We start from the raw sequence: 12,006 nt of genomic DNA on the forward strand, positions 1-12,006 counted from the left end.
GCCCATTATTTATCCTCCCTCCATGGGCCCCAAACCCATGGCACGGGGGGGGGGGGGGGCTGCTTTCTCCCTTGCTGCCTCCCCGCCCCCTTGTTGGGCTCCAGGCCCTGCTGGGGGAGGGAAGGTGCAGCTGGCTAGGCAGCCATGTTGTTGGGCTCAGGGACGAGCAGACACAATCCTGCTGCCCCTGGTAACTTTCAGGGAAGTTTCTGTCACAGCCTCTGGGGGGATGTGGGCGGCGGGGAGGGGGGAAGGAGCCCGCAGCGGCTGCCCAACGCGGCGCACACGGCTTGGAGACCCCCTCCCGCTGCCCAGCGAGCCCCTGTCTGCCGACACCAGGCACCCCCCGTCAACCCAGCCAGGCAGGCCACCACTGCGCTACCTCCCGCACCGGGCTGGGGACGGGAGCCTTATTCAGCGAGCGCTTTAGGCCGGCTCCCCTGCGCAGACAGCGTAAAGCCAGCAGCTTCCCCTTGCGTGCGCTGCGAGTCTCTCTCGGGCTAAGGCTCCGGCCCCGCCTCCCTTGCTCTTGCCTGAGTCTCCCATTGGCCAGCTGGTGCGTCACTCTCAGGCTGGACCCATCTCGCGCTCCCCATTCATGCAGTTTGGTTGCGTGTTGGTGTATTTTACTGTTTGCAATAAAGAGGGGGGGATTTTTTTTTTGTTCAGTTTCTGCTGCAATTAACTCTTGGTCCCTTATAAAATTTTTTTGGCAATTTTGCAGAACGGTTGAAACAGTTTTTTGTTTTCTGATTGCATTTGTTTTTTAATAGATCTCTTATCTATTTTGCAATCAACTATTAAGGTGCAACTATGCCCAAAAGAAAGGTAAGTACAAAAAATAGGGGGGGGGAGAGAAATGGGGAATGAAGGAGAGAGATTAGAGGAGCGTTTACAAAAATATCTATAATTTATGCGTGTGTATGTAGAGTTTTTGCATATTAATTTTTTTGTGCATGTCCTAAAGTGGAGCTGGAACTAAAGGGCAATGATTAGAATGTGCGGTCGGGCTCATCTGTGGGAGCAGGGGAGCGTCTGAGTTCACTTTGGGCTGTTTTGTTTGCAAGGAGAAGGCTAAGCAGTGTCTCCATGCTGGATTACAAACAGCCATAGTGCTGCTGCTGCCCCTATGGAGAATACAGGCAGGCAGAGCTAGCCACGGAAGGCTGTGCTTCTCCAAGCGCCCCGAAAAGCGCATGGCTGGACAGCCAGAACCTTCCCATTAATCGCCGGGGGCATTTTAGTGTTGATTGGGCCATTGCCTGGGAGGATTTGAGTCTAAACGGTGCCTCTTTCTCCTGCGTTTGCCTTTGTTCTCCCTTTTTTTTTTCTCTCCCACTTCTTGTCATACCAGATGGTTGTGCAATGGTAATTTGGAGCCATTAGGCGGCGCAGAGTTTGAAACTGTCCTTGAAGGGAAGAGAGGCTGGGAAGGATTCACAACCAGAATTAGTAACTTTGACTCTGCTCAGCAGCTGGTCTTTCCTAGCTTGCTTTTCAGCAAGCCCAGAGCTGTTTGCAAAGGGGCAGCCGGGCCCCTAAAATTCCAACATCTAAAATAGTGCTGCCTAGCAGACGCTAGTGTAGCTGTGACCGTGTGTGCATTTTAAGGGTCAAACACTTGGTTATCTCAGCATCTCCCCTTCATTTATGTGTGTTGCATGTTTGCATTTTGAAGGCATTCTGCTATTAAGTGACGACACGGGCATTTCCTGTCTTCTGAGAAATACACTTGCTGGGGGCTCTTATTTCTCCGGGTGTACTGGAATTGGGTGTAGCCTGTGTTGCAATGTGTGACACGCCTCCCTTCCTCCCACTAATCCTGAGGGCATTAAAGCAGGTCCCCATCCATCCAGCTGCTGCTGTCTCTTCCCCCTACTGTAAGTGGGATGCCTCTGGGCATAGATAGTAGAGCATTGTCCTTGCATAGGGCTGACAACGACCTTGTTGTTGCAGGTAATTTGGCGGGAACTTTTTAAATGTGGGGACGCTTTGACGCAATGACGTTTAACAAAAGTGGGAGCCCGAGGCATTGTGGGAGTTGTAGTCTTTTATCTGGGAACTTTGAAGTGATCTTAGGCTCTTGCACTGATCTGACTTGAAAGCACAGCTGCACATTTTTAGCTGTTGGATGTGGGGGAGGAGTGGAACAGAAGTTACACAATTATTATTTTTTGCTTGATCACTTTGCAAACTTTATTTACTGCCGGGGATCGTATGACTAAAAAGTGCGCAAGGTAGAAGGGCAATGAGAAGAGCTGGTAATACGAGAAACTGCAAGGATATGAAATCAAGGAGAGCTGTTTTAACTGGTGAACTAAGACATGAAGATAAAATTGACTGTGATATATTTGAAATTACTTTTTTAGTAGGTCTCCCCATGCTGCATGTAGACTTATTGAGAGAAAATGGCATGTAGTATTTTCCAACCTCACACTGAAAATAGGTCCAGCATTAATTCCATTTTCACAGACTTCCTTATTCTGGTCACCTCTATGATAATTCTCAAATGCCTGTTTGCAAGCATTTGGCATAATTTCCCCTTCATGACTGTAAAGAATGCAAACCTTTTACATTTTGCTCTTTTAATTTTTTTATGCAGGCTGCAGCTGAAGGCGAGGTGAAGGAGGAGGTAGGTTTATAAAATATTAATAAAATGAACTTATTTCTCTCAGAACTTGTGTGGTGGTAAACCGTTTAAAACACTGGTCACCAACCAGTAGATCACAATTGGCTTGTCGATCCTGGAGCCTCTGACAGTCGATCGCGATCTCCGGCTGCGAAAGGTCCAGCGGCTCCCTGCCTGCCCTCGCTCTGCGCCACTCCCAGAGGTGACGAGCACGCTCCTGCGGCCCCGGGTGGGAAATGTGTCTCCGCACGCTGCTCCTGCCTGCAAGCACCACCCCTGCAGCTCCCATTGCCTGGGAACAGGGAACTGCGGCCAATGGGAGCTGCGAGGGAGTGCCTGCAGGCAGGAGCAGCGCTCAGACACGCACACACACACACACACCAGCAGGCCACAGGGGCGTGCTGGCCACTTCTGGGAGCGGCGTGGGTCCAGGGCAGGCAGGGAGCCCGCCTTAGCCCTGCTGCGCTGCTGACCAGGAGCTGCCCGGCAGGAGCCCAGCCCTGAGCCCCCTCCCAGAGCCAGCGCCCTGTACCCCCTCCTGCACCCTGAACTTCTCCTACACCCAAGCCCTGAGCCCCCTCCTGGAGCCAGCACCCCGTATCCTCTCCTGCACCCCAACACTCTGCCCCAGCCCAGAGCCCCCTCCTAGAGCTTGCACCCCTCATCCCCCCTGCACCCCAACACCCTGCCCCCCAGGCTTAGCCTGGAGCTTCCCCCAACACCCCGAACCCCTCAGCCCAGAGCCCTCACCCCAACCCCCTGCCTCAGCCCGGAGAAAGTGAGTGAGGGTCGGGGAAAGCGAGCAACGGAGGGAGGGGGGATGGAGTGAGCAGGGCAGGGCCTCGGAAGAGGTGGGGTAGATCCTGGGTTACACGTAAATTCAAAAAGTGAGCTTATGTGTAAAAAGATTGGAGACCACTGGTTTAAAAGAAATTACTAACTGAGGCCCCTCACTCCAATAGAGGTATCTGTTTGCACAGAACCTTGTCTGTGAGCAGTCACATGGGTCTGTGCTAGCAGATTTTGATGCAGGTTCTGGGTGTCAGGGATGAAATATCACGTGATAGGGAACGCTGGGTCCAGTCTGTTGGACTATAACTTGAGAGACATTTTGGAGAATTCACTGCCTGTCCCAGCTGTTAAGCTGTCTGAAACTGGAAGCTTCGGTGCACTAACATGCACAGATTTAGAGAAAGCTGTTCCTGGTACAGGAGAATTTGGAGTTCCACAGCCAAAGATAATCAGTTTCAGGTTAAATGTGGTCCTTAGACCACAGTCTTGCTTCTCTTAGGCACAGAGATCTAACTATGCATAGGAGCTTACAGTATTGGGTCCTTATTATTTACCTGGGTTTGGTGAAAAGGGGGGAAATGGTGAAAGAAATAGGCATTTCTATTTTGCTTTTTAGGAAAAAGGCAAACCCATTACATCCATAGCTCTGTAAATGATCTTGGTATTTGTTTTAATGCTTCATTAAATAATGGTTGCATCAAATTATTTTATGATGATGATGATATAATTCTGAGAATGTATGGCTCTTTCTTTAAATTTTAGTGACACCTCTTTCTTTTATGCAGCCAAAAAGAAGGTCAGCTAGATTATCAGCAGTGAGTATCTTTTTTTTTAAATTGAATTTGTGATGTACGTGATGATGACAATTCAGGAAGATTGGAGTAGGAAGAATCTCATGGTGATGAGAAGAGTATAGGTAGATATGTGTTCACACTTACATTTAAAAATAAAACTCATAGTCCATGCTTCCATGGCTTGTGTACCAACATATTACAGAACCTACTCACAGATTTTACATGTGAGATAAATCCACTATGCTAGTTTGACATAAAAACCATCATATTCAGGAATGGCTGGATCCTGCAATCCTTACTCACATGTGTAGTCCCATTGATTTCAGCAGCACAACTCTTGGGAACAAGAACTGCAGATTGGAGGCCTAAGATCTGCAAATTCTAAAGAGGGCATTACGTTTGAAGACAGGAAAGTTCAGGGCAAAGCCAAAGTACTATATAAGCCCAGTCCTGTAAGTGCTCTATGCCTGGCAGTCTTCTTCCACATGCAGAACACTCAAAGGATTGGGATCAATTTATGCTACCAAGGAAATTACAACAGGAAACAAAGAAAATGAATGCTGCCATATTGGTGAAAAGTTGCACCTCATTTTGGTAAAACAGAAGATACCTATGCATACCAGGAACCCTCTGCAAAGGATAGGGGTAAAAATCATCTCAGACAGCAAGAGACTTCAGAAAAGTTTAGTGTCCATTTCCACATCCTGTGGATCTTTACTTAAGATGCTGTCACATGTGTAGTAGTGCAGGACTCTCATCTCTCCCTACACAGTACATGTACTTATTAAATATTTTAGTCATAACCACTGCCACATACTTCATTTTCCTCATGTATCTGAGTGAAATGACACATACTAATTTATATATCTCAGTCTTGTAAATGATTATGGTTCATATTCTTTTCTGGTCCTTTACACTACACAGGGGAGCATATGGCCCTGCATCTATGCTTTTAATATGTTTTAAATTTGCATACGGAGTAAGTATGTTGAGGTTGTTAATAAGACCATTGTAGTGCTCTTCAGGTGGTATATTTCTTATTTTACAATATGCTTTTTGTACAGAAACCTGCTCCACCTAAACCGGAGCCAAAGCCCAAAAAGGCAGCACCTAAGGTAAATATTTAAGACCTCTTTAATACAGCGGTTTTCTTTTTCAAAATGTATTTATAGGAATGATGCGCATAACGAGTCAATTAGTTTTTTAATATTTTTAATGAGATTATGTATTTTGCCCAGTTAGAGGAATCTCTGTCAGTATCTTAGAAATTACAGATGGCAAAGAGCTAGTGAGTGTTCTTTTTCACACTACTTCCAGTGCAGGAACATTCCCTATGGTAAATTCTTGAGTGATTTGTCTGAAGAAATTTTAAACAAATTGTGATGATTCTTTCACTGCTTGCCATGGGAGACTATTCAAAGCATCAATCTCCTAACAATATGTGTGGAATAGAGACCACAGAGCCATAATTGTAGGCAGTGCCGGTAGCTATGCCTATAAGAAAGTGTTTTACACTGTACATAGTAAGACCCTGTTTTCAGTTGCGTATTAATTTGTCAGACTTTAACCACTGGGATTAAAATTTTCTATGCTTTATCTCCTCAGGCTAGATATATATTTTTTTAATGTTCAGAAAAAATACGTTTTCTGAGAATGAAGTTAGCAAAACTACCTATTTTTTCCTGATTTTTTTTTTAATATTAAATTTCCAACCATTTTTTTTAAAGCTCCTTGGTGCTTTAGAGCAGGAACTCAAAATTTGGCAGGGGATAGTTGTGGGATCAAAGAAGTGTCTTTTGTTGACCTGTTGAAAATTCACCCAGATGTGGCCAAATTATAGGCCTTTGAGCATCACCTTTTGCACATTCTCAGCAGAGCAAGTTAGAGGCTTCCTGTTAAAATATCTGAAAAATCCAACAGTCTGAGCATGCTCTGTGACTCACAGCTCTCTTTGTGGCTCTGAATGGATACCCAAGCAAAGCAGCAACTGCAAAATATCCTTTACCCTATACAAAGGAGTGTTAGGATAAAAGCCAGGAGATCATGAGTTCTGCTTCCACTTTCTGATGTTTATAATGTATTCTTAACAGCCCTTATTAAACAAGGCCTCATACACCTTAAGGGACAGGCAACTATTATTCTCCCTCCCCATTTTACACTTGAAGTAACTGAAAGGTTGCACGAAGTCACTTCAGGGACAGCTGGGAATAGAACATAGGTCTCGAATATGGCAGACCCAAGTCTCATCCACTTAGGTACTGTGCCTTTCAGAACAAAGGTTACAAATCTACATACTTAGTTCTACAGTTGAGCCAGTAGACCACAATCCAGAGCCAGTAACAGAACTTAAGAAGCTTAAGACTGAGCATTCTTCTCCTGTCTCACAAACAGACATGCGCAAGTCACTAGCAAAGTGTGTATTGGCTCCATATAGTGGCGAATCTACATAGAAGACGAGAACCTAGTGATACCATGAGTTTCCCTTTTAGCTGTTTTGTGGGTCAAAAGGTCCTGAGTTCAGACTCTGCTGCTGCTGACTCATGCAGAAATCACTGTGGTGCCTCGTGATGCACTTCGTTTTTTTCAATTTGCTTTTTAAAAAACTTAAGAAACTACATAAAAAACCTGTTAATAGAATGTTAGGTGCAAACTTAATCCTTCAACAGTTAGGAAATATCACAATTAAAGTTGACTGTCCATAGGTAGTGTGGCCCCCCCCAAGTACATAGCATCGTGTTGCAGTCTAATTAAATGATCACATAGTATTTGTTCGCCCAGAGTAGTGCCTCATTCATTGCACAGTGAATGAAGTAGTGGGTTGCAAGGAAAAGGAGAATGTTCTCTTGTGTGTAAGGCTCTGGACTTGGACCCAGAGGAGCTGGGTTCTACTCGTGGCTCTCTCAGAGACTCTGAGGAGATGCTGGGCGAGGCTATCAATATGTACACACAAGGAGATGAAATGTAGGTTTCAGAGGCTACTGTAATTCCGGCACTGTCCAATTTTAACTTTTCATCATTAACATTTTCATCCTTAACATTCTTTTAACAGCTTTTTGTTTATAATTATAAGAATAGCTTTCATCTTCTTAAATATATCCTTATTAAATAAAGCAGGGTTGAAAAAAATCACATGATGTATTAATCACCTGATGTTGCCATCTTTGGGCTTCCCATTCATTCAGGAAAAATTATTAAAATGACATTGGCCCTCCTCCCATGGAAAGAGCTGCAGGAGAAGGCCTAGAAACGAAAAATTCCATCAGGATTCCCTTGTGCAGGATCATTCTGTTCTGGGAACAGATATATCACACACCAATGTTGCAGAATGGCCAGTAGTTTTGTCCCCAGAAGCCAGGGATTGACGTTGATGTCTGGAATCTGTGGCAGGCCATGGCTTTTTGTGTAGAGATCCTGTGTCCCTGACAGAATGGCTCCATAAGAGTTGTGCTACCAAGAAATCCCGAGTCATTGGCTGCTCCTGGAACCTCTTTTAAGATGGTGCTTTCCCAGTAAAGAGAAGGCTGTGGAACAGTTAATAAGATTCCATTAGTTTCCCGTGGGAGAGAGGCAGGAATGGATTCCCTTCTTCAACCATCAACCCCCAATCCTATGGAAGGGACTCCACAAGGAAGGTGCTCTGAAGGTAGATCACCACTACCGTTTCTTTGTTTGGGAAGTGGTAGGAGGGAGAGAGACCCTGAAGAGGACCCTCCACACCCCTAGTTCTGGGCAAATGTTCTAGCCCATTAACCTTTATGAAGGTCTCTTGAGGCTTTATACAAATGGTCCCATTTAGTGAGTTTTGTCACGTTAGTATAAAATAATTGCCATACACTACTAGGCTAAAAGTGTTGAAGAAATAGGTATAGCTGTGTCAGTCCCAGTATATTGGAGAGACAAGGTGGGTGAGGTAATTGGTCCAATAAAAGACATTACCTCACTCACTTAGTCTCTGTAAGAAACAGGTACATTTTTATGAATTGTAATCCCTGAGACCACATCATCTTTTAAAGGATATTTTATGAGCAGTAATTTTCCAAGTATTCATGGTTCCTCTGTCTTTTGGAGTGGAAGAAGATGTTAGGGTTGGTATAATCAGAAGTTTTGGCACTCAGGTGCAAATCCCTGGAATTGAAGTAGGTGGGAGTTGTGAAGCGGTGGTTTGATCCAAAAGTATAGAAGGCTGTTACTTCAGAGTTATGGTGTCAGAGGGCTTTTTTCCTTCTTTTGATTTAATTGTGACTCCTGTGTAAAAAGTTGCAATTATTGCAATATGCATTAAAACTTTAATTTCAATTTTTTTTCTTTATATCTATAGTGATACAGTTGAATTTGCACAACTCATACATGATATATATTGCTTGGAACAACAAGGAATATTTTTGCAATATTCTTTGGTGACTTCAGCTTTCCTCTCTCTCACTCTTCTAATTTATATTTAGAGCATCTCTGAAGAATTCTAATGTTTCTATTGACTGTGCATGCTCTTAGATTAGTCTTTCTTTTAATGTCGTTTGGCAGGTAGCTCAACTGCCAAAATGCAAGCTCATCAACACTTTTAGCTAACTTAATAAAATGTATGTTTAAAATGGGAATTTCTTTAACCCCAGACATAACTACCTTTGACTTTGTTCCTCTAGATTATTCATTCCCAGTAGTATATCAAGGACAGGATAGAGAATAAAGGATTTCTTGATAGAAATTTTCATCTGGTGCACCTCACCTTTGTTAATTGTATTTCCAATAAGTAGTAGTTAGTTATACAAACTTTAGACTTGAAAATATTGATGCTTTAATGCAATCTCCAGTTTTGTGTGCATCTATCATGCATTTTTGTTCATGTGATTACTTCTAACAGAAAGAGAAGGCAGCAAATGATAAAAAGGAGGACAAAAAAGCAGCAGCAAAGGGGAAGAAGGGAGCCAAAGGCAAAGATGAAACTAAGCAAGATGATGCTAAAGAAGAAAACCACTCTGAAAATGGAGATACCAAAACTAATGAGGTACCTTAACTGCAGTGAATGTATTGAAAAGCATAGTCACAAACAGCTTTGTTTTTATTGCAGCTGCAGAGACAAAGGATTCCTCTTACCTTTCAGTTAATTGATATCTATTGGGTAAGGGCTGGCAGGGATAACAGCAATAGGGGCCTCTTTCTGGAAGCAATGAGAGAACTTTTCCTTCAAACACACATCTGCTCTGTAGCCTCATGCTTTCCTTTCTCCCATTGGGTCAGGGAAGAACCAGAAGACCTAGGTAGCTGCAGCTCCCCTGATGTGTTCCCTCACCCACCCTGGGCTGGGCTTTGTGCAGGGTATATGCATACTCTGTGCAGCCTCTGAATCCTGTCATGCTGGTTCCACTCTGTAGAGCCTATTGCACGTGCAGAGGTGGGGTCAGATTTGTTTCTATACAGAAATTTACTCTGGGCTGGGAGTGGAGGAGAAGAAGGGATGTGGAAAAGATATCATGTGTGGGTGATTCTTTTCTCTCTCTCTTCCCCTTCTCTCCCAGCATGCTGCTTTTAGTATCCAAGCTTTCAGTTAAAAAAGGTCTCTCTTCAAGTCTTGAACATCCTTGTATTGTTTAATACCTTTAAAGAAAATGACTTCTTGACTCAACAGCCTGTATGATAAAAAGTGAATATTGGAGCAGTATGTGCAGAAGTGTCTTTCAAAGGCTGTGAGTATTTTTTTAAGGGGCAGGTGGAATCTGTTTTTAGCTAAGTTTGTTCTGTAGTAAGAACATTTTTAAAAACCAGTAGAAAGAACTATATTTGTAAAAGTTGGACAGTAGGGAAGCAGATAACTGCAGTTTTACATATACATTTCAGATTTCCTTTCTGATCTATAGAAATGAGGTTTTGTATCCTGCCACCAGCATATGGTTGATGTGAATCTCAAAAATATTCCAAATTTTCACCTGTTTGGATTTACATTAATATTGCAGTGTTAGCTGCAGCATCAGTCCTGTTATAAAATTTGTAACATTTGTCAACCAAGGTTCCAGTCTGTTTATATTTCCCTTAGTAATTTTGTATCCCTTTCTAGTTAGGTAAGTTTTTTGCAAACTAACCTGTTCAGCAGGTGGGTTAGAGTGGGGCTTTGCTGGAGTGAAAACGTAACATTTCTGTTCTTCCCAAACACTTTTAGGCACCAGCTGCTGAAGCATCCGATGATAAGGAAGCCAAGTCCGAGTAATGTTAACCTTGCCCTATATCTCCATCATCTGGTATCCATACCTCCATGCTGTATTGTTAACAGAGAGGAATATTTTTATCAACTATTTTATAAATGCAGGTTTTTTTAGCATGAATTTAATTATGGAACATCTTCATCTCGGTTACTTGGGAATTAAATCCCTAACAAAACAAAACAAAAAATCATTGTTTTTAAATTTTGTGATTGTAATAGTTTGTATGGTACATGGAAAGAATAAGTGGTGGTAGCTTTCGACTTCTGTCAGTGTGTCCCTTTTTGTGTAAGTCATGCTTACAGACTTCAGATTTTAATTTTACCCTTGTATGTGTTATATGGTTTCTTAAAGTGGGGAGGTCTCAAAACAAATAACTGCGTTAAACATTCCAGTGGTTCTGTGGGTTGCTTTTATAAAGAAGGTGAGATATTTTCATGAAAATCCTAGGAGCTGGAAATCTGTTTCCCAAATGTAACTTTATTTTGTCACTTTTGGAGAAAAAAATAAAGTGTAATCATGTTTTTAAATGAAATACAAACATTTCTTTTAAAAGGGCAGGTTGGTTGTATGTACCCACTGTTAGGAATTTTGCTGGATTTATCTTAATAAAAAAGACTCCTCGAAAGTTGATTGTGGTTTGTTGCTTGTGCTGTAAACTTGTATTGCTGGAAAAGTAATAATTCCCCTAAAGGTGATCGGTAGCACAATGTTTTATCTTGAAAACATGTAGGTGATGAGCTTGAATTCACAATATGATCAATGCTTGGGCCTCTAAGCCATTTTCTCCAGCTATGTAGACAAACACCACTTTATGGGCCATATCCACAGTTGGTAGAGCTAGCATGGCTACATTGGTTTTTATGGCGTTTTGGTATAAATCAGCATATCTGGTTCTAGATCTTCAAGTGAAGATTTATGTCTTATTTCACAAATGGTAATGCCTGTGAGGTACTTCTATCGTTTAAGCAAAGATGATGTACTTGGCATCTTTAAAATATATGGCATAACCATTTTAGAAGTTAGGATGATGAATCTTCCCAAATTTAAAGAGCAGAACCTATTTAACTTAGACCTGTCTATCCCTCTGGTATGTTTTCTAAGTCCTTCTTGCTGTAAGACCATTGCACAAGCTTCTGCATCGAGGCTTAAAGGGTTTAAATCAAACCCTCAATAGTAAGAAAGGACTTTCTGTAGTGCTAGGGGAATGTTCTATAGCACTAGATAAAATTATGAACTTTCACAATTCTTGTTTATAATTTACTTATTTAAAAATGTGTTGTGTACTCATGAAATTCATTTATAAGCCCCTCTACTCTCCTCTAGTAGGAGGCTACAGGTGGAAAAAAAGTGTTTTCCATTAATGCAACACTCTTCCTGATTAGTGTCAGCCTCATTAAATTGGAAAACAGTAACTAGGCTCAGGGCCAGGGTTTGTATGGAGTAATACGTTTTCTACCTAATTTTATGCATGTGACTGTATATCAAGGATGTTTTAAATTTTCCTCCGTAAGTCTCCTTTTATTCAAAAGGCTCAGTTCACACTATTGGCCAGATATATCTGGTAAGAAGCAAAATGACTGGCAGTGCAGAATTAAAA

General features: G+C 42.5%; 1 protein-coding gene and 1 long non-coding RNA gene across 2 annotated transcripts; one reads left to right on the forward strand and one right to left on the reverse strand.

Moving 5' to 3' along the window:
• Positions 1–559: 559 nt before the first annotated feature.
• Positions 560–11,034, forward strand: HMGN5 (high mobility group nucleosome binding domain 5). The gene is made up of 6 exons (XM_073360933.1): positions 560–828; positions 2,603–2,632; positions 4,207–4,236; positions 5,280–5,330; positions 9,074–9,217; positions 10,367–11,034. The coding sequence occupies exons 1-6, from the start codon at positions 814–816 to the stop codon at positions 10,412–10,414; spliced, it is 318 nt and encodes a 105-aa protein (XP_073217034.1). The 5' UTR covers positions 560–813; the 3' UTR covers positions 10,415–11,034.
• LOC140917657 (uncharacterized) lies at positions 5,411–11,266 on the reverse strand. The gene is made up of 2 exons (XR_012160944.1): positions 10,290–11,266; positions 5,411–8,460 (listed from the first exon to the last, which is right to left on the reverse strand). It is a non-coding gene; the product is annotated as an uncharacterized lncRNA (long non-coding RNA).
• Between the last annotated feature and the right edge of the window lie 740 nt (positions 11,267–12,006).

This window comes from Lepidochelys kempii, chromosome 9 (genome assembly GCF_965140265.1).
Source record: "Lepidochelys kempii isolate rLepKem1 chromosome 9, rLepKem1.hap2, whole genome shotgun sequence".
NCBI classification, from domain to species: domain Eukaryota; kingdom Metazoa; phylum Chordata; order Testudines; family Cheloniidae; genus Lepidochelys; species Lepidochelys kempii.